The sequence below is a fragment of the Leptonychotes weddellii genome, chromosome 2 (assembly GCF_054177405.1).
Source record: "Leptonychotes weddellii isolate Sample4059 chromosome 2, ASM5417740v2, whole genome shotgun sequence".
Lineage (NCBI taxonomy): Eukaryota > Metazoa > Chordata > Mammalia > Carnivora > Phocidae > Leptonychotes > Leptonychotes weddellii.
Genome location: NC_138370.1, coordinates 118,832,341 through 118,854,742, shown reverse-complemented (window position 1 = coordinate 118,854,742; position 22,402 = coordinate 118,832,341). Strand labels below are relative to the sequence as shown.

Genomic DNA, 22,402 nt, shown 5'->3' with positions numbered 1-22,402 from the left:
GACTGATGAATCACAGACCTGTACCTCTGAAACAAATAATACATTATATGTTAAAAAAAAAACAAGAAGAAGAAGATAGCAGGAAGAGAAGAATGAAGGGGAGGAAATCAGAGGGGGAGATGAACCATGAGAGACTATGGAATCTGAGAAACAAACTGAGGGTTCTAGAGAGGAGGGGGGTCGGGGGATGGGTTAGCCTGGTGATAGGTATTAAAGAGGGCACGTACTGCATGGAGCACTGGGTGTTATATGCAAACAATAAATCATGGAACACTACATCAAAAACTAATGATGTAATGTATGGTGATTAACATAATAAAAAAATACTTAAAAAAAAAGAGTACACTTGTCATGAAGAGCATTAACTAATGTAAAAAATTGTTAAATCACCAGATTGTACACCTGAAACTAATATGACACTGTATATTAACTATACTAGAATTGAAAGAGAAGAAAAGGAAGGAAAAGAAAAGACTGATTTAAAAAGAAAATATAATTGTTTTGTTTTGTCTTTTTACTTCACAGTTACAAATGGCAATAAAATAACATTAAGTTGAAACAAATAATGCAATATATGTTAAGAAAAAAAAAGAAGAAGAAGATAGCAGGAGGAGAAGAATGAAGCGGGGGAAATCGGAGGGGTGGACGAACCATGAGAGATGATGGACTCTGAAAAACAGGCTGGGGGTTCTAGAGGGGAGAGGGGTGGGAGGATGGGTTGGCCTGGTGGTGGATATTGAGGAGGGCACGTTCTGCATGGAGCACTGGGTGTTATGCACAAACAATGAATCATGGAACACTACATCTAAAACTAATGATGTAATGTATGGGGATTAACATAAGATTAAAAAAAAAAAACCCACAAAAAAAAAAATAATAACATTAAGTTGAAGCCAAACCAGCAGGTTTTCTGACCAAGTCATGACTTTGCCTGATAGTCACTGATTCCACTAGAAATAGTTTGTCTGCAAACAAAAGCCAACTTTTATCTGTTTGTTTGTTTATTATTTGTTGTTTTGAGTATACTAGACACATCTGTTACATTAGCTTCAGGTGTACAACATAGTGATTTAACTTTTAAAATGATGAGGTAGCAATCTTGGTTCTAAGGATGTTGAATGGGTGGTTCAATAAGTGATCTAGCTTCCTCTGTTTATGAATGGAGGTCAAGATAAGAATCTACGGACACTCTGGCTTTCTCAATCCTTTAAATCCAGACACTGCTGAAATGCACATTACAGAGATAGAGCGCATTAGAAACATAAACATGGATTTCCTCTAGCAACTGATTGGTGTCTGGAGGAACAAAAAGACGAACATTTTGGTTAATTAACCTTCACACTTTTCTAGAACTAGAAGTCTTGTGAGCAAAGACTTTGAGCTACCCACCAGCTTGGAGAAGTAGACTATCAGCACATCCTAGCTGTCCAGATTAGGATTCTAAGATTCCCTATTTATGAACCTGAGCTGGGACCATCTGAGCACATATGTTAATGGACTAAGACACAGGAGCTGTATTTAGGTAAAAGAGAAGGCAGAAAATTTGGTGCAAATTTTTCCTTTCCGGAGAAAGGAAAGATATAGACAAGAAAGGGGTGAATGAGCACAGTGGAGGATATGCTATGGCCTATACCTTTCCTCCTAGATTTAGGAACAGGTCCTGTGCCTCAGTGGGGAGTGGTAAGATCTGAAGTTGAAGACACTGTGTCCATGAAAGACTCTGTGGAACTCTAAAAACAAGGAGTGCTGCTCTGAGGCCTGAGAGCCCAAGTTCTTTGCAGACCTGTGGAGAGGGGCGCTCTCCAATTTTATCACTGAAGAAGAGCAGCACCCTGCAGGGTTATGGAGCAGAGCTATGCAGCAGTGGTGCCCGCCTGTGGACCAGGCTGACAGGTGAGCAGTGTTTTCATGGAAAGCTGACAGCCAAAGCAAAGGCAAACTTCCCTCAGGTGACCAGTTAGCCGGCCTCCATTAGGAAACCTGAGAAACCCATGTGAAAAGCTCTTAGGAACTTCCAAAAACACATGGTGAGAGAAACATGGCCAAGAATTAAGTTGTCTATGTCAGCAGGTGGGTGTTAAGATCAGGCAAGATACAGTATTCAATGTTGGTGTCTGTGCTCACAGCTTGGTGAGGGCATTTTCTGTAATGCCACCTCCACTTGTGGCCAAAGAAGATAACAATAAAAGAATAGCCTCTCAGAGGCAGAGCCAGAGGCCTGGGAAATCATCCCCTAGAAAGAGAAGCAAGGCCTACCCTTCAAGATAAGGGGCCACACGGATGTCAGAATTACACAACCAGCAGCTGCTGTGAGTCTGTTTCCCCTTTCTGGTGGTAGGAAGCAATGTGGTTATCTCCCTCCTGTCTCACCACGATCTGTTGCGTGTGTGCGCAGATGGGGAGATAATTTGCTGTGGAGGGGGTAGACAGATTTGTCTCTAGATCAAGAGAAACTAGTTCCAGAAATGATGTAGACTCTGATGGGATTTGAGTTTGATGTCGTCACGGGGCAGTAACTTCCTGAGGTGGGTACTTTTATTATCTTCATTTTAAAAATGAAGAACTGCTACACCCAAATCCATTCATACTGAAATGTTCTCTGTGCAGGTGAGGTGTTTCTCCTTCTAGTCAAGGTTAATTTCTGCACTTTGTGCTCTGGCTCCCGTGGGCAGCACCCTTTCCTCTCCATCTCCAAGACATTCCTGCACCAATTGATTCCTCCTTTCTCAACATCGTCAAACTCTCGGAACCCTCTCTACTGGCTCATTAGCTTTGTCTCCTTTTGTGTCTGTTGTTTTGTTTGATCCCTAAAAAAGTAGTGCTCCCAAAATTTCTCTTTTCACCTGGTTTCTCACCTTGCTCTTTTCAGTCTGTCCAAGGCTTTATATTTACTCTCAAGGCTTTAATAACCATGTCCTTAGTTGGTCACTCCCACATCTAAATCTTAAGTAACACTATACTTTGCTAACTGAGGCACTCAGGAACATAATATTTTAATTTTGCATTTATGTTTTTATGTGTTCTAGTTTGAAAACAAAGCCCATGTTAACTCTGGATTTCAGTCTGACTTATAATAGTAATATGTTGCATGAAATGCTTTTCTGGCTGTCCTTGAGCACAGTGTGGAAGCTTGTCATTGACTTTCGCTCACTAGACCTTTCTAAACTATTAAAGTACAAATAATTTCTCCAAAAAAAAAGAAAAAAGAAAAGAGCAAAGTGTGGCACAGAGGGGCTTAATAACTTGAGCATCACAGAGTTAATGCTGCAGGCAGCCTTTTATTTGGGCAATTTGGCTCCAGAGTCATTTAGTACTTACATAAAACTAGAAATTATATCATGTGATGCTATAAATATTCTACATGTTACCTAGCCTATGGATACCAATAAATAAATAATAACTCCATTTGATGTGTAAAAGTACATTGTCACATTCTTTCAGAGGACCAAAAGATTTTTTAAAAGCTTTAGAGAGCCTGGAAGAGCACTGAGGAAATGTTCACACAAAGCATTTCCCCTATCATGATTAGGACTAAAACCAAAGGGAGAGAGCCAGATGCTCAGGTTGGAGCAGGACGGAAAGCTACACAGTCAGTGGTCCTCATTATGACCATGTGACCTGTACCTCAGCACATCTCTGCAAGGAACGGTGAACAGAGCTCTGTCCTCCCGCATATCTCTGCCTTTTATAAGTAAACCGAAAAGAGTTTTCCAAAGGGCAGCCCTGTAGCAACCTGAGCAGAAGGTGCTGCCTGGCCGCACAACAGGGGCACACAAAACATTTGCAAACCTGCAGGATGCTTCCTCTGAGACACCCGGCAGCACTGCTTTTGACGACGAAGACTCAAAGCCCCTTAAGAGATAACAGGGGGCTCTCAAAAAGCCAGATTACCTTCGATGACACCAGACCAGCCTCAAGACCTTTTCCTGCTTGAATAACCTTGGGATTTCCAGATTTCCATTATGCAAGATGACAAGCTCTGATGCAGCCACAGTGCAACCTTTCATTAGACATCTTCTGCTTCCTCCAGATGCCGGCCTTTGTGACTCTCCAAACAGAAATGGGAAACAACACTTTCCTTTTTGTCTTCGTCCCACCTCTGGGACTGCAGGAGAGGAAAGACTTGGCCAGAAACCTCTCTCTAAAGAACACCAAGTGGAAAGAGACCCCTCCTCAGGAGGACACAGCACCTGTCTTTCCTATGGAGACAGGTAGACACTTGAGGCAGGCTTCAGGAGAGCGGCAAGTCACTGGAAGCAGCCCTCCGCAGCTCTTTTCACCGGCAACCATGTTCAGGTGCTTTTGCAGCAAGCTGCCAGCTCAAGTCTCTAATTAATTAAAAGGCTCTTCTTGCCAGGGATATTGGCCATTTGACATCTCAGTTGGAGATTAGAGCTCATGAAGGTTCGGCTTTGGAAGAACAGCTCTGCTGTTACCACGTTTGATCTCCCCAGTGGGAAAACCCAAGTGCCCAGAGTTGCAATAATCATGTTAAGTGCCAGTTTCCTTTGCCAAAAAAACAGTACACTCTTTTCTTTATCCTTCCCTTGGGGAAAACTCCCACTGGGTCATTTACTGGGTTCTCTGCTTATCTTGCAATTCCACACCAGAAGCATCATTTTTTTTCAACATATGTAGGCAGTTCCACAAGCCTGCACGGTCTGTGATTTTAAAGATCATTAAATTTAGGCTCAACCCCAGAAGCAGGACAGAGCACATGATCTCCTGCAACAATATTTAAAATGCAAGCAACATTGGAGAGTTATCCCACTAATTTCCATGGGGCAGGCAAGTCTTTGAAAAGACCATCCTTCAACCTCTGACTCAAAACATAAATAGTCCTGGCCACCAAGCAGATAGAACCCAGAGGTGCATTTCAGTGTTGTCCTGATGAGAGAAGAATGAGATGGGGACACTGACCAGATTAGTGGCTCTCCCAGGTAAGGTTACTCACAGCCCTTTCTCTGCTACCAAAGCATACAGAACTTGCCCTATTGTGATTTATCCAAGTATAGTATTGCCCACCCCCTAAACTATGAGTGCATTCATGACAAGGATTGTTCTGTCCTTTATCTTCCAAATAATCATGGGAGGCTTTCAATATGTATTAAATAGTAAATTAATTGGGTCTAGGGGAAATGGACACAACTTATAACTTATACCTTGTTACCTGATATATTAGGTCAAGGAAAGAAAAAAGGAAGGAAGGAAGGAGGGAGTAGAGAAAGTTAAATAGGGAAATGAAGAAAATGAAAAAAGAAGAATAAAAAAAGAAATAGAAATTTATGAAAGTTATTGAGATGCACAGGCTAGAAATTATGGTTGCAAAAATGCCTGGTGTTAGGTTGTATCTATAAAAAAAAAAAAAAAAAAAGAGGCAAATATAGCCTAATGGGCAAAAGAAACCCATATATTAACATTCAGAAAAGGCAATGGATATACATTTATTTGAGGGACAGGATATTTTATATTTTATTCTGTACCTCCAAGCAAGTAATAAGGTATTTTTACCTGCCTGTGTATATTCTAGGTGCTGGCATAAGAAGACATACAAAGAGTAGGTTCTCCACCTTCCTTTCTTTTTCATTTTGAGCCTTCTGCTGGAAGCTTTTGGTGGAATGATCCTACGCCAAGTTTATGAATTAACAAACGTTATTAAATGTCTACTATGGGCTTAAAATTGTGTCAGGTGCTGGAGGTACAGAAAAGTATACTCACCGTACTATTAGGAAGGTTTTATGTTTCATTTATTAAGAAATGTTTTGCTCTTACAGAGCTGAAACCCATAACAATATTGAACTTGAGTGCATTCTCATTATTAGGAATTAGAATTACTAAGAATTAGAGACCCATACCAGGGTATTTCTCCAGTGCAGCTACAGCTTACATTTTTGCAAATGTGCATTTTAGCCCAAGTCCACTGATGTACTTTCCTTGGTGTTGTTGCTCTTTTAGAGAAAAAAATAAAGTGAGACTCCAGCTACCAAAGTTCAAATTATTCTCTGCACAGGGATGGAATAATGAACATCTCTTACTGAGACACTGCTCTAAGAATTTTACATGGATCCATCTACTCATCCTTAACAGCAGTTCTATAGGTTGATACCATGACTTGTCTCATTCTATACATGAGACAAGTGAGGCACAGAGAAGCTGAGTAATTTGGACAAAGCTGTAGAGCTGATGGGTAGTGGAGCGTGGACTCCCATCACAGAAATTGGTCTCCAGAGCCTGTGCTCTTAACCCCTGCCCCATACTGCATCTCAGGAGAGTAGGATTGGAAAAAATGTAACAATAAAAATCAAAACCAGACAATAAGAGAGGAAAGGAGAGTGTATGGAATCCGGAAACATCTATCTTATCCCAAATATTGCAAATCAGTGCTAAGAGCTCTTTCTTGGCTGGGAGAGTGAGGCAGGGCGAGGCAGGGAGGCAAGGAAAGAGGAAGGGCTGAAGTGCTTCCCCTGTGTTCAAAGAGAAACAATTGTCCCCCCCATAAATTAGTGGCCTGTGTTGGCACATATGAAAAAAAGGATAGAAATTTGCAAATATATGTATCACCCTTTATCCAGCAGAGAGCACTACATCAAGTCAGCAAAAACAGCACTCTGCCAAAAACGAACCTTCCTAGCTTCCAAAAAAATCTATTTAAAAAGTGAACAGTGTTCAAATTTACTTGAAATAATACCCTTCACGGTGACTGTTCCAGAACATGGGTTTCTGTCTTTCAGGGGTGGGGAGGGGGAGTCAGAGGAATTTCTTCAATGCTGACAGGGTTGGTCTGGTCTTTATGTCCTTTCTCAGGGCATGGGAAGAAGCCACCATGACCTACCAGCCCAGAAATTCTGCCAAGAAGCTGAGAGTCATGGGACTCTGCCCAGCCAGCTTTGTGTAGGTCAGTGAACACTGTCTAGACATTAAGTCTTGATCTTTGAAAGAGGAAGCCAGATACAATATAGCTTCAAAAGGCTGAGGAACCAACTGTGAGTAAATATCTTAACTGCTGATATTACTATCTTGGGCTGTGTTTACCCAGAGACCTATTCATCAACCATGATGAAAAACTTAAATTTTCCAATAGCCCATTACATTCTAGATTCTTAATCATCTCTTCCTAAAGGAAGAATGAAGGTAGTGAAGCATCACCTATGTCTATTAAAAATAAAAATACCACACAGTAGGCTCAGAGATGATGTGGGCACATGCTCTGCACACTCATACAATATTGGTAATAGTGGAGAGCACCCAAGTCAAAGCCAAGGGTGGGTAGAATAGGTAGCACAGTCAACACAACCACAAATAATCCTATAAATTACTGCCACCAACAGATAGATTTCCTTTAGGTTTCCATATATTCTAAAACCAATACTTTTTTTAAAAGATTTTATTTTAGAGAGAGAGAGCAAGCATGAGTGGAGGGCAGAGGGAGAGGGAGAAGCCCTCAGCAGGGAGCCCAACGTGGGGCTCGATCCCAGGACCCTGGGATCATGACCTGAGCCAAAGGCAGATGCTTAACCGACTGAGCCACCCAGGCGCCTCTAAAACCAATACTTTCTATATGATAGGGATACATTTCCTAGAGATACTATTTTTAAAAGTTGTCATTGAGGGCTGCCTGGGTGGCTCAGTCAGTTGAGCATCTGACTCTTGCTTTTAGATCAGGTCAAGGTCTCATGGGTCCTAAGACCAAGCCTCATGTGGGGCTCTGCGCTCAGTGCAGAGTCTGACTGGGATTCCTTTTCCTCTCCTCCCCCTCTGTGTGTGTCTCTCTCAAATAAATAAATAAATATTTTAAAAAAGAAAGAAGTTGTCATTGACATGAGTTAAGATATCAGAAGTCCAGGGAGAGAGAACAGAGGGACATACAGAGAGAGAAATGGAGCACCTCCCAACCAAAATGTTACAATAAACCATCAAAATGGCTAAATTTTTAAAATAAACTCTCCAACCTGAGGAACCTATTTTTATGACAACAGACAGGGATTTGGGCTGAGATTCTAGGTTACCATATACAGATGAAAGTTACAACAGGATAAAGCAGGTCATTTTGACACCAAACCAAAAAATGCCTATTTTTCATTTCCAAGTAATTTGTGAAACAGAAATCTCTGACCTTTAACCCATCCCTGGGATTCATTTTATCCCTTACCCTTGCCCCATCCATCACCCTCACCTGTCCATCACCCCTAACCTATCTCTGACCTGTGCCCCGGGGGTGGGAGTCAGGGTCAGAGCCAAGAGCCTCTGAGAAGGGGTAAGGATATATGTTTTGCCCATTACTTCAAATTAAAGTACTGGAAGTCCAATAGTGCTATGACAGAATGTCCCTACACAAAAAAAGCTGAGTTGACACATCTGGATCTGAATATCTTGCACTGAGAGATTTAAAAGTATCAAGACACAAAGATATAAATATCAATGAGCATAAAACAGGTAGCAGGAGACATGGAACATGCTTGAAGATCTTTCTCTGCTGCTCATCCCTCAGTACACATCTCCCCACGAGTCAACTTTAGTTAAATAACGTAGGGTGGAGAGGTTATAGAGGAAAGAAATGAGAAGACATGAATTAGGCCTATCTTCTAAGAGTCTACTTGGAATTTAATATGTACCCTAGAGTAAGTCACTTCATATCTTGGCATATCCATTTTTCCTCTACAACATATTAACAGTAATAACTGCCTTGCAATAAGAGGCACCCAATAAATAATCATGAATGAATGAATGAATTCACATATATCTCCTAGATGCTTTTAGGTTCTGCAAATTAAAAAGTGAACTGGTCTTTGGCTGAAAATAAGAACAGGGATTCTTACAACTCTGTAAAGTAGTGTTTAGGAAGTAGGATATTTGCTATCTTTCACTAAACTAAACACTTCAATCCATGCCCCCCTCCCACCCAGCTATCCATTAACACCTTATTTTATTGCAGAAATTGCCTTCAAAAATAAACCCTGAATATAAGTATCCTTTTCTCAACTCCCAGGAAAAGAAAAAAAAAAAAAAACAAAACCCTGCTTTTTTTAACAAAATGGCCCCAGAATGATATTACATTAATGGACAATCATGTATTCAGCAAATAATGTATTCATTCAATAAGCTTTTATGAGCCCTTACTACTAGGGAGGTATTATTATTCCTAACAGAATCCATTACTGTTCTTCCCCTCCAAGAGATAATAGTTTAAGGGGAAGCTGAACCGATAAATAAGTATTTAGAATCCAATGGCAGAAAGAAGTAGCAAAACACTAAAGCAATGGTATGTCAGACTGCCTGGATTCACATCCTGGCTCCAACACCTACTACTGGTGTATCCTCGAGCAAGTTCTTTAATGTCACTAGGCCTCAAATTCTTTATCTGTAAATGGTAGTAATAATTTTACTTACCTCAGAGGGCTGTTATAAAAATTGAATAAGGGGATCCATGTAAAGTACTTTTCACAGGGCTGAGAATATAGTAAACACTTGACAAGTTTTGTGGTTGTTGTTAGGTGTTATACCTTGGTGTAAGTACAAAACATTATGAACTCCAGGTGAAACCACTCATCTTTCCTGGAGAAACCAAGAAAGTCTTTGAAAAGGAAACAACAATGTGAGGGGTCTCTCCGTAGAAGACTAAGCTTTCAAGCAGACAAGAAAGGGAAGATAGCATTCAAGAAGAAGAAACAGTTTGTACAGGGGCACAAAGTTATCAAAAAGTTTTGCATTCAGGAGCAGTCTGCTCAAGACCTCTAGACTCCAGCACCTAGTAAAATACCAGGAGATAAGGCTGAAGATAATGGGAATGACTTGTTGAGTTATGCAGAGGAGTATGGGGTCTATTCTGAATAAAACTTGAATCCCTTAGATGCTTTTAAATAAGATTTGACATGAACAGTTGTGTTTGTTGTTTGTTTTCTGGAAAGTAACTCTGGTAGTGTTTTGGAAAATGGAATGAAGAAGAAAAGACTTGGTACAAGAAAAGAGCAAGGAGGGAGTTGTTACAACCTTCCAAAGGAGGAATAAGAAGGGAAGGAAAAAGATGATGGAGAGATTCTAGGGACATCTCAAAATGGAATTTACAGAATTTGATAGCTAGTTGGATGTGGGAAGTAAAGAAACAAGAGAAATCAAGGATGACACTGACATTTCTAGCTTGGAATGGTAAAGCCATTGACTAGAGTGGTGAATATAAGAGAAGAAGGCTCAGGATGGGAGAAAATATGTGTAAAAGAGAATACATATCTTTATTTACATTAAGACATGGTCTATGGGACAACAAAGTGGAAAAGACCTCTAGATAATCAGCAACACAGATCTAGGGTTCAGAGGAGATTTCATTACTTGAGACACAGATTTGAGAGTAATTTTCTTAAAATAGACCCCATCTGAATAGGCAAGACTGTCCAGAGATTGTTGATTATGTACATGGTACTATCTATGCAAAATATTGTAGGGGAATGTCTGTAGGTTAAATAAATATTGTTGAAATAGTATAGCTATATAGACTCAAAGCTGGTTGAATAATAATCCTACCTCCCCATCAAAAAATTAAACAAAAAAAGTAGATGAGTTGACCAGAGTTGTCTAATGACAAAGACCTACTCTGGCTCCCTGCTTTCATATAATATGAGTTCTATCCTTTCTTCCTTCCCTGATATTCTATAGCATGATGTGTCCCTCCATCTATCTAAGGTTAATGCTGTGCTTTGGCATCTCCTTGCCTTTCTATTGTCTTCTTTCTAGCATTTAAACACACTTGCTCAAATCTACCCCAACTTAAGAGACCCTCCCTCAACCCAATAGCCCCCACTAACTACTCATTTCTTTCCTTCCTTTTGCAACACATTCCTTTAAAGACTAGCCTACCATTTCTATTTCCTTCCTCACTCAATCTTAAACCCACTGTAACCTGGCTTCTGCACCTATCACTTGTATCTCACTAAAACCAACAATGACCTACAATATTGATAAACCCAGTGGATGCTTTTCAGTCCTAATTTTACTTAACCTCCCAGCAAAAGTTTTGATATAAGTGACAACCTCCTTTTTAATGACTCACTTTTTTATTGATTTGATTTCTGTGACACTACATCCTTCTGATTTCTTCCAACATCTATGGCCCTATCTTCTCACTTTCCTTCACAGGAAATAGTCTTCTCCCAGGCCTTATATACCAATACTCCCAGATTCTTATAAACACTCTTCATTTCCACTCCACACATTCCCTGGGCAATCTTGTCCATTCACACTCTGTCAACCATTCTCTATATGTGTATTTCTCCCATATTCATATTTCTACCCTAGAACGCTATCCTGAGTTATAAATCAACATGCCCAGATCCCTGCTAGTCATCTTTGCTGGGAGATCTTACAAACACTACAAACCTGACATGTACCAATCTGAACTCATCAACTTCCTCCCTGACCCTATTACCTAAGAAAATTGCACGCTAATGGAACACTGGGTGTTATGCCCAAACAATGAATCATGGAACACTACATCTAAACTAATGATGTAATGTATGGTGATTAACATAACAATAAAAAATTAAAAAAAAAAAAAAGAAAGAAAATGGCACGCTATTCTGCCAGTTGCCCATGCCAGAAATCAAGGAATCATCCTTAGCTATTTCCTCTACCATATATCCAAACTATTATCATATCTTGTTGATCTTATCACTCAAATATCTCTTGATCTTCAATGCTATTATTCTAATCCTGGTCACTACCATCTCTTGTCTAGAATATAGCCTTAGGCCTAGACTTCATGTCTGATATCTTGCTTCTTCTGTTCTTCAGCAACCAAATGATTTTAAAATAAAAATCATATCAAGTCACATACATCTATCTTCCCAAGTAAAAATTTCTTGTTACCCTTAAAATAAATCCAAATTCTGGTTTTACAAGCCCCTCCATGATCAGGCTTTTTTTTTTCTTTTTTGTCTCACTGTTTATCATTCTCTATTTCAAGTTGTAATTTTCAGACATTCTGAACATTTTATAGTTCTCTACCTCTCCAGATTTTCATACTTGGTGTTTCCCTGCCTCCACCTTGTCTTCATGTGGCCAAACCCCATTCATTCTTTGGATATCTGCATGAAGGCCACTTTTTTTTTTTTAAGATTTTTATTTATTTAACAGAGAGAGAGAGAGAGCACAAGTAGGCAGAGTGGCAGACGGAGAGGGAGAAGCAGGCTCTCCGCCGAGCAGGGAGCCTGATGCGGGGCTCGATCCCAGTACCCTGGGATCATGACCCGAGCCGAAGGCAGCCGCTTAACCGACTGAACCACCCAGGCGCCCCAAGGCCACTTCTTCAGGAAAGTTTTTCTGACCCCTAGATTAGGTTAGGTTCCCTTCATGTAAGATCTTATAACCTCCCAACTTAAAAAAAGAATCATATCATCCATCACAATTTTACTTGTCCAATGACTACCCCTATGTTCTATGAGGGAAAAGGTCATATGTGACTTGTTCACCATAATATTTCAGTTCATGTCACATAGCAGGTGCTCAGTGATCACTTGGTAACTGTGCTGGATGAATCAAATTGAGTCATAGAGACTGACTATGCTACTCTACTTTGTGCATGACAAGAACTGAGAGAGGTAGTAAATAAGTTGGATAACAGAACTGGGTTTATAAATTATCTCAATTGATCAAATTGTAAAAATGAATAAAATAAATATAATGGCCTATATTCATACTCAAAGACTCATTTACATAAATATAAAAGAAAATCATGTTTTAATAGCAGGTCATGTGAAAATGTCTTAAGAGCATGTGCAAGGACTTCAAATTTCACATGGCCCACAGAGGAACATGACTGATAAAGAGAAACTGATGCCATCTTACACTGTATTAGTAGAATATTAGTGTTACACTGAAGAAAGCCTACAGCTTGTCCTTTCATCATAGCCCATTCTTACGTTGTACCTGGCATACACCAAGTATGTAAAGAAAGCTCCTGAATGAAGAGTAAAGTCTTGAAGTGTTTTTGCCAAACTGACCACACCTGAAGAACAATACATAATTTTTGACATTGGTAACAAAGAGTATGCAAAAAAAAAAAGTATAACCTAGTCTAGAAGGAATACCTAACATAGCATTGATTATGTATTGAGCACTGTTCTAAGCACTTTATATATATTCACTCATCTATCATATGAAGTAGGTACAATTATTATCCCCATTCTACAGTGATAAAAGTGAGGCACAGATAGCTTATGTGACCAGAGTCACATAAGTAGTAAGTGGGAGAGCCAAGTATTGAAACCAAATAGCCAGCAACCAGCAGCCCACACTTCTGGAAATCAATTATAACAATATTCTACTAGAAATAAAAAAGGAAAATCATTAGCCCAGGAGTGAGCTGGGGAGAAGATTCAGAAGAAAGCATATTAACTGGCTTCATACTTTAAACATCAGGCAGAAATCAAAAGGAAACAGATCCTGGCTCAATAAAATGAAGAACTTTCTAATGCTTTGATTTGTCTCACTAGTGAACAGTCAGGGTCATTGGGTTCCCTGTTAATAGAGTATCCAGGTAGAGACTAGAAGTCCTTCTATACATGGTATCAAGAGCAGTCCCACTCTGGGAAAAAGGTGAGAATAGAGAACCCCTGAAGTCCATTTTCTAGGATTTGTAATGTTAAGAATACAACATGCACCTCAATCTCAGACAGCCCAGACCAGAACTCAATCAAGATGGGGATTTAATAGGCAATAAAAAACTACCAAGATAATGAAATGGATGGCATTCAGAATAGTGGACCCTCACATCACCTTTAAAGATGAAGATCCCAGTTACCTTTTTCCATATCAAGCAAATTCAGAAATGGAAACAGCACAGCAAAACAATGCCATGCTATAAAACCCTAAGAAATGCCAAGTTACTAATATATGAGGCACGGGTCAACTCTTTATGCACCTGGTTTTCCATATCAATAGATAGTGTCAAAGAATTTATTTGCGTTGTTCAGACTGTGAAATCGCTTCTTTCCCCTCAAAAAGGAGAAGATCTAGTTAAACCTGAGATTAAAGAGGCAGATAAAAGAGTCTCCTGGACTGCGAAGGCCAGGAATTAGACATGCAGCTACTGCTATAGCAGTCAGTCTCCAGACAAGATCCATTACAGGGACGTCTTCCATCAGATGCTAGCGAGGCTAATCCTTTTGCAAAGCATGACAGCTTCTCAAACTTGACTGTAGTGAATCCAAACCAGATTTTTATGCTATATGATCAGCTTTCAAAATACAAAATCATTTTTATATTGTGTTGAGTTTAGGTTTATTACATTTAAATTTGGAAACAAGGATATAGATGCCTGCAATGCAGCTTGTCCCAGACTCCCTTGATGCTCATCTTGCAGAATAAAATGTCAGATAATAGTGAGATAGAAATAAATATATGCAACCAGAGCTGCTTGATAACAAAATGCTGTCAAATGATAACAGAGTTTTCCACATCCTTAAAGAGAACCATTCAAATTTCCATCTCTGAAGAAAGAGAGCTACAGCATGTCACCGGAACATTCTCATTGATCCGTAGCTTTTCAACTGCATGTCATCAACTCTGAAGCCATTTAGTACTCTGACAACAAGTTGGAAATTTTGGAGGTTGACTTACCTTTTTGCAGTCAGATAAGGACTTTTCGCTGGCCAATGTGCTGAAAATGGTGGTCTATGAAACAGAAAGTGGGTGACACATTAGAATCATCAAAGTGTAATGATATTGACTCTGCCTTGTTAATTTCTAATCCATGGTGGGCAACACTTCTTATGACCCCATTGATTTCCCTGGATTTTAAAAAATGCCTGCCCTTCAGTTCTCCCACTACCAACCACCCTACCCAAGTTGGAATATTCATTATGGGCCAACAACAACAGAGTGACATAAGGACTCCTACTTATCTTTGTTTCATGAACTAGGTACCTACAGCACAATTCGGTTAATTGTCAAAAATCACATACCTTGGAAAGAGGTGAGTAATCAAAGCCAAGAAGTCTGACTTTAGAACCCACCTTCTCACCCACACATGGTACACTCTCTCTTTCGCTTGACGAGATATGTGCATAATGTCAAATGCCAAACCATTCAAATGAAACCTATTATGAGCCTGAGTGATGAAGGGGAGCTTCTCCCCATTTAAGAGATTTGTGAATCTGAACAGCGGTACCAGATCTTGTCATCTGATCTCTATTTTCTTTAACACACTTGCTCTCCACACGATTTACTTTTTATATATTTTTTTGTTTATTTTCCTGGCCTCATGAATGACTAAAAAGGCACTTTAGCATGCAAGGCCAGTTGGGATTTATATGCAAGTTTGCTCCTTTTGGACTATCCTATGAAGAGTTAAATGTCTATGATCAACCACATAAATGGTATTGACTTTTTTTTTTCAGTAAACCTGTCTACTTTTTCTTTAATTACAAAATATATATTCTTAATGAGACAATCTCCTTTCTAACTTATCCTCTTGAGGTAATCAATAATAAAAATTTGTGTTCATCCGGGATGCCTGGGTGGCTCAGTCGGTTAAGTGCCTAACTCTTGATTTCAGCTCAGGTCATGATCTCAGGGTCATGAGATGGAGCCCCGCATTGGGCTCTGCCCTGAGCATGGAGCCTGCTTAAGATTCTCTCTCTCCCTCTCCCCCATCCCCTCTGCTTGCACGCATATGTGTGTGCTCTCTCTCACTCACCCTCAAAAAAAATTCTGTGTTCATCTTTCCACACTTTCTCTATTTATTCAAATACATATCACATTATATGTAATTACATGACATATATTATCTGCATTATATTGCATACACACATACAGAAATTTCTTTTCTTCTTGAGATCATATCAACCTATTTAAGAATATAGTATCAGCACCTTTCCAGGTCAGCTCATATAGATTGGCTCATTCTTCTCAATAGCCACATGACATTCCATAATAGAGATATACCATATTTATATCTATGCTTTCCTTTATGGATGGACATTTGGTAGTTTCCACATTTGGGTTCTTTTATTATTGCTTTTTGTTTGTTTATTCTTGTCTGCCATTACAAACTATGCTGCAATAAACATTTGTATGTATATGTAAATATATATGCAATATATACATATATATTATATATGTGTGTACATACACATATACATATTTATACCGATAATTTTATTTTGGTTGAATAGGGTCAAAAAACAAAAGAAATGTAAAATAAATAAAGACATTGGTATGGCTTGAAGATGTAATCTACATAAATTTTCTCACACTCTCTCCTTGCATAACATAAAAATGTCTACCCCCCTCCCAGGATTTTGTTTTGTTTTGGGACAAGCACTAGAGATAGTTAAAAATCTGAGCCAGCATATATTCTGATCCAAAGTAATATGCAGCATTAAAGGATGGAAAACACAGATGTGGATATACATACAAAAAAGCATATTTAATGAAAAAATAAATTCAAGGTTTAGATTGGTGTGATCTTGAAATACGGTTTGCTGGCAATTTTTGTGTTTTTATTTTGTTTGTGAGAGAAGGTTTAAAAGTTATCTAGAAAGTTTGAATTAAAAGTAGAAAAGGAATGGGACGTGTGGGTGGCTCAGTTGGTTTAAGTATCTGCCTTCTGCTCAGGTCATGACCCCACAGTCCTGGGATGGAGGCCTGCATCAGGCTCCCTGCTCAGCAGAGAGCCTGCTTCTCCCTCTGCTCTTCCGCCCCCCCCGCTCCAGCTTGTGTGCATTCTCTCTCAATCTCTCTCTTCTCTCAAATGAATAAATAAAACCTCTAAAAAAAAGTGGAAAAGGGAAAGAAGGGAAGAATTTTAAGTGGTGGAAGAGGAAAAGCAAAAGTGAAAAAAGAAGGGCAAGATAAAAAGTTCACAAAATCAAACATAACAGAATTATCAGGAAAAAGAAAAAAAATGGCTCCCATAAAAAAACAGCCATCTTTGCTCAAAGAGAATGAGGGCATGTGACTCATTCTTCTTACCATAATTAAACCCACTGACCTAATTTCAACCCTGACAAATAACAGCCCATGTTGACAGGAGTGGATATATTCTTGAAGTTCCATGCTGTCTTGTCCTTTGCTGTTGCCAGGTATATCTTAGTTTCTCTTGTTTCCATATTCCTTGTGACTAGAAGGAAAGATTCTTGCTTGCTATTCAAAGACTGAACCAGTAAGGAGAGAGAAAAGCCAAAGAAAGAGAAACAGTAGCTCTCAACGTGCTACTGAACCACTCCACCTGCAATCTTCCCACCAAATGCCTTCCTTATGATCTTTCTTTGTATTTATGTATTTGTATACATGAGCACCATGTTATGAGAGAGGCCTCAATGTTCACACTCAGATTCCTGATCCGTGAAGATACAGACCCCACAAGACTTGGTCATTGCTGTAGCCCCATTATCTAGCCCAGTGCCTTCCATGAAAAAAGGTATCCAATAAATATGCACTAAACAGATGCAAAAAAAAGAAAAGAAAAGAAACGGCATCAGGTGAAATTGCAGTCCCTGTCCCAAAACACTGCTTTGGAAGCGCGGTGCCAGAAAAGCAGCCTCACGTATAATAACATTACAAAGTAAAGCCTAGGGAGAGAGGAGAATGAGAAATAAAAGACATCCAAAAAGTAGTAAAATACAGTTTCTATTGTCTATTATCTGCTTGGTTTGGTTATCGATTTTTCAGTGTCACCCTATGAACATTTTGGACTGGATAATTCTTTGCTGTGGGGGTGGGAGTGTGCTGTGCTGTGCAGCATCCCTGACCTCTACCCTGACCTCTACGCACCAGATTTCAGTAGTACGCTCCACCCCCTGACCTCAGTCCTGACAACCAAAAATGTCTCCAGATTTTTCCAGGAGTCCCCTGGAGTGGGCAATTCACCCCCCATTGAGAAGCACTGGTCTGAACTCAAGAAGAGCTAGTCATGGAAATGACCCTGATTTCTTGACCAGTGTAACTAAATTTTTAACAGGAAACAGAAGTTGAAAAGTCAAAATCTGGAGAGGACCCAAATTCTAGCTACTGAAGATTCCATGTGGGGGCAACTTGAGAGACACTAATTGCATTTTTAAGTAAGTTTAAGATATACCACTAGGGACAGTAAATTAAGGAACATGTCTAAGAATTCAGATAGTAGTGCTCTAGCCCCAGGGGAAATGATCTTCGAGATTAAACAATACCATTCAACCTTCAAGAATAATCTCAGGTGACCTGAGAAATATGTTTGGAGGAGAAATGAGTCAGAGATGGGTGAAACTGGCTTCACTAAAAAATTAATACAAGTAGCTCTAAATGTTATATTTGTAGAAAGGAACCACTTGAGCTAAAGGACAAATGTACAGTGAAATCTCAGTACCTGGAATGAGTATGAAAGAAGTATGGCATGGGTCAATGAGAGTCTGTATCCTTAATTTGGCCATTTTCTAAGGGCATTTTACTTATAAGCTCCGTTGGTCTCATTTCGTTCCCATCAAAAGAAACTGGCATTCCAGGTTCCTAATTACAGCTATTGTAAATGACTTTGGGTGGGCTTTCTAAACCTTCCAATAACATATTCACTTTAATTACTGGAAATGAAAGGCTCAAAACATGGTGACTTACCCACACTGTGACCTTCTTGACTGTTGCATCAATATTTTTCTACTAAAGAGGAAACCCCTAATGAGTCTCCTCCACCAAAGTTTGCATGATGCTGCATTTGTCAAAGGAGTGCAAGTACAATGGTGCACAATGACTTTTTAGAGCACTGACTTCAAACTCTGTTGGCAAGGTGACCAGCATGGGGTGAACAGTATTATACATAGAAGTTGTAGCAATTTGCCAAATGAATCTAGAAAGGTGAGGCCCTACTGTTGTCCATTTATATACTGGTACCTGAAATTTCACTTATTAGAGCCCTGCTTTTCACAACAGGCTTTGAATCATCATAGACAAAACCTCAAGGGATGCTAGGGTATAAGAGTCAATGCAAAGGGGGCAATTGAAAATTTCATGTATTGTAATTATTGGTCTGTTACACCTTAGAAGGAATGAGTGTATCAGATCCTTTTCTACAAGCAGATTTTTGACTTTGGGTTTTTTAAGTTTTCTAAAAATTTCAAAAACAGATTTTGATGGGAGAGAAATGAAGACTTACATAAAAAAGACACTGGACACTCATGGTGATGGGAAAAGATCTAAAAACATAGGTCACATCAGGCTCCCTAAAAAGCAGACTGTGAGATGGAAGTTAGTTAGCATACAGGAGGTTTATTAGGGACTACTCTCAGGAACTCCACTTGTGGAAAGAAAGGGAAGGGTTCAGGACCAAGCACAGGAAGAAGCTGGGCCCTGGTAAAACTCAACAAAGGTCTCAGTCCACCAAACAGGGAGCCCTGAACTGGGGTAGACTTGTCCCCAGCTGGGGTGGAGCTAAGAGCTGCCCTGGAAGGGGGGCATGACCCTAGGCAAGATGACTATTTTCAGCCAAGGGCAATTTCCTGAGAGGGTGGACAGCTGAGAATAGACAGCCAGCTGCACTCCTAGAAACAGGGACATCTGTGTGGAGCACTGCTGTGTCCACTACAATATACTTTACTTTGACACACTTTGCCAAGGGCAGATACTGGTTGTGACTGACTTAACTCTAGTTGAACATGATCCCTTAATAGAACTTAGAAGTTTGCTGATCTTTTATGATAGAATCTCTAAACAGATAAACAAATGGGCCACTTGCTCAGGAGTCTAGGTGCTTGGGTCTAATGTCCCTTTTTAACAGACCTCTTGTGAGCTTAAGATGGGTAACTGGCCATAAGGTCTTGAATTCTTCATTATGAAATGAAGAAACCCATATTCATGTCCTTTTAGGTCATGATAACCCAGCTAATTTGAAGAAAATTGGCCTGATTTTATCAGACACATCTTTTAGAAATCAATGAGTATACTGCCTACTTCTTCCCTCCATCCTCTGAGGAAAGAACATTTGACTGAGTAACATAGTCAGCTCTTGATTACCTCCAGAGCTAGAGAGAGCTTTACAGGTGATCCACAAAAGCATAACTTATAAAATGTCTCTACATCTGATTTTGAGAGATACTAAATAATGGTCTATTTAGAAGATGAGGTGGTTAAACACAACATCCTTAAATTAACATTAATGATCATTTATAGAAATATTCCAAGTGGGCAGAAAGGCAAAAGCAACCCAGAAGGAAGAGTGACTTGGGATGAAAAACTGGCAATGATAAGGCCTTGGTCTGAGAACCTAAATGGAGGATCAGCAATTGACTGCTCAACCAGTCCAGCCTACAGAAACAGATTCCAGAAGGGCAGCTGCTTATCCCATTCTCACTGGTGGGAGTGGTTTGCAAAATGAGCAAAAGAGACTCCATATGTTCTACACTCCTTTTTAAGAGAGAGTTTACCTCTGAGAGTGATTACAATGTTGTCTCAGTCCCACTAAATTAGGTTTAGAAAAAAAAAAAACAGAAACAGATAGACTCTACTGAGCTTATTTCTTCCATGTAATGTCTACAACTAAGATTTATATTTTAAAAACAGCAAACCTATGATGCTTACTTGATTAAATTGGAACAAAGTCAGGTGCAAGAGAATTGCTTAAGTACTGGATTATAAAAATTAAGGAATTCAGAAACTGAATCTCTGAGATAGATGGTAATGTTACAAAATTTTATTTCAAGCATCAGTTGTTCCTTTATATGTGTGTATGTGTGTATATGTGTGTGTGTGTGTGTTTCACGCCCAGCCAGACACCACCAAACAGGCCAGCTAATTTTGATAAATGGTCAAATACAGTTGAAAGCTAAGCACCACTTAAAGGAATGATGCCTGCATAAGGCATCTCCATCTGATACCCGCCATTTGTACCACACAGACACAGTGGATGACTTCTTACTCATTGGTAGATGTCAGAACTAGACTTCTTCATATTACTAACAATTTGGAAGTCATTTACACATGAATCGATGGGTCCCAAAAGTGCACACTACTTGGATGCTTTCTTAGATATTACAGTCGGCCAATTTTAGGATTTCTAGACAAAGTATAAATTTCCATTTGGTCTTCATGCTTTAGCAAGCTAGTATTGATACATGTACACTGAAAATAGTGGCATCCCTCCAGGCAAAGTGTGGCATTCATATTTTTTAAGTGCATGATTATAAAACACAACAAGCTAAAGGAAAAAAATTATACCTCTGAATAAATGATAAAATTACAGTGTTTTCTTGTAGTCCATGAATACTGAAAATTTCAATTAACCAAGTGAAAAGCCATTGAATGTGCCAGCAGGATTTATATCCCAGACTAATGACCATCATCTGCATCCTATTTAGCTAATGAAGGTTTGGAACACTTGTGGATAATTAAGGGAAAGCTGATGGGAGGAAATTCGAACCATGGAAAGATCAAATCTATTTATGTCTGCATTTAAAACTAAACATATCTAATAGTTCATTCAATCAAGGCATAATGTCTGCTCATTTGGGATAAGATAGATGCTCTTAAGTTAAATAGGCAGGTTAGCTCCCAAAACACAAAATTCATTCCTCATTCATTCATTCAATACTAGTTAAACACCTTCCATGTGCCTCTGCCCTTGTGGATCAACACAATAGCACCATGATTTCCCTAATGTTTTCCCCACCACTTTCCCTCCTCCAGCTTAATTAAGTTTACAGCTCTGGTTTTCACTTTACCCAAGTAACTACCGACCACCTATCTGTCGTGACAGCTACGGCATATAGCTGCAGTTGTAGGACAGGATGGGAAAATACAGGGGTACAATAGGGCACTTGGCTTTTTCTGACACCTGGCAGAGCACCTCAGGAGTGGGGCCCAGGCTCATTAATAGGTGGGTGTTCATGTGTGGAAGACTAAAGACTGCTTAAAGGAAGACAACACCTGATATTCAGGGATAGCAAAAATAGGAATCACACTCAGTGCAGCTCTACTGAATTTCCCTAAATAGTTTATAGGCATTTCATTCCATTTTTATTATCCCACATGAGAGGGAGCACCTTAAAAACCCCTCACTTGGTCCCTGCCAAGATCTGACAAATTCGTGTCTAACAAAGGTGATGCTTCAGGAACCTCCAATCCTAAGATCTATGTCAATGCTGAAAATGGGACACCTAGCTGGTAGGCATGTTGTGGGAAGTCAACTAATGGTGGCAACTCAATCTTAGGTGCACACATGTATGTTTTTTCAGAATCCTTTCCATGTCTGAAAGGAAAGCCAGATTTTTTAAAAAATCAGCAAAATCAGAGCTTACACATAGCCAGTTGGGCATAACTTTATCTAAGCCAGTGGGTCTCAAACATTAGTGGCATGAGAATCACCTGGAGGTCTTGTTAAACAGGTTGCTGGGCCCCACCTCCCAGAGTTTCTCATGTAGAGGGTACGGGGTGGGGCCCAACAATTTGC

At 39.6% G+C, this 22,402-nt stretch overlaps 1 protein-coding gene across 2 annotated transcripts in view; it reads right to left on the bottom strand.

Moving 5' to 3' along the window:
• The window catches only part of RASGEF1B (RasGEF domain family member 1B), a 520,818-nt gene that overhangs the window by 320,490 nt on the left and 177,926 nt on the right, over positions 1–22,402 (bottom strand). For both annotated transcript variants that reach the window (XM_081812257.1, XM_081812259.1), the window contains exon 3: positions 14,608–14,661. In XM_081812257.1, coding sequence (XP_081668383.1) covers positions 14,608–14,661 — 54 coding nt within the window. The remainder of the gene's footprint in view (positions 1–14,607; positions 14,662–22,402) is intronic.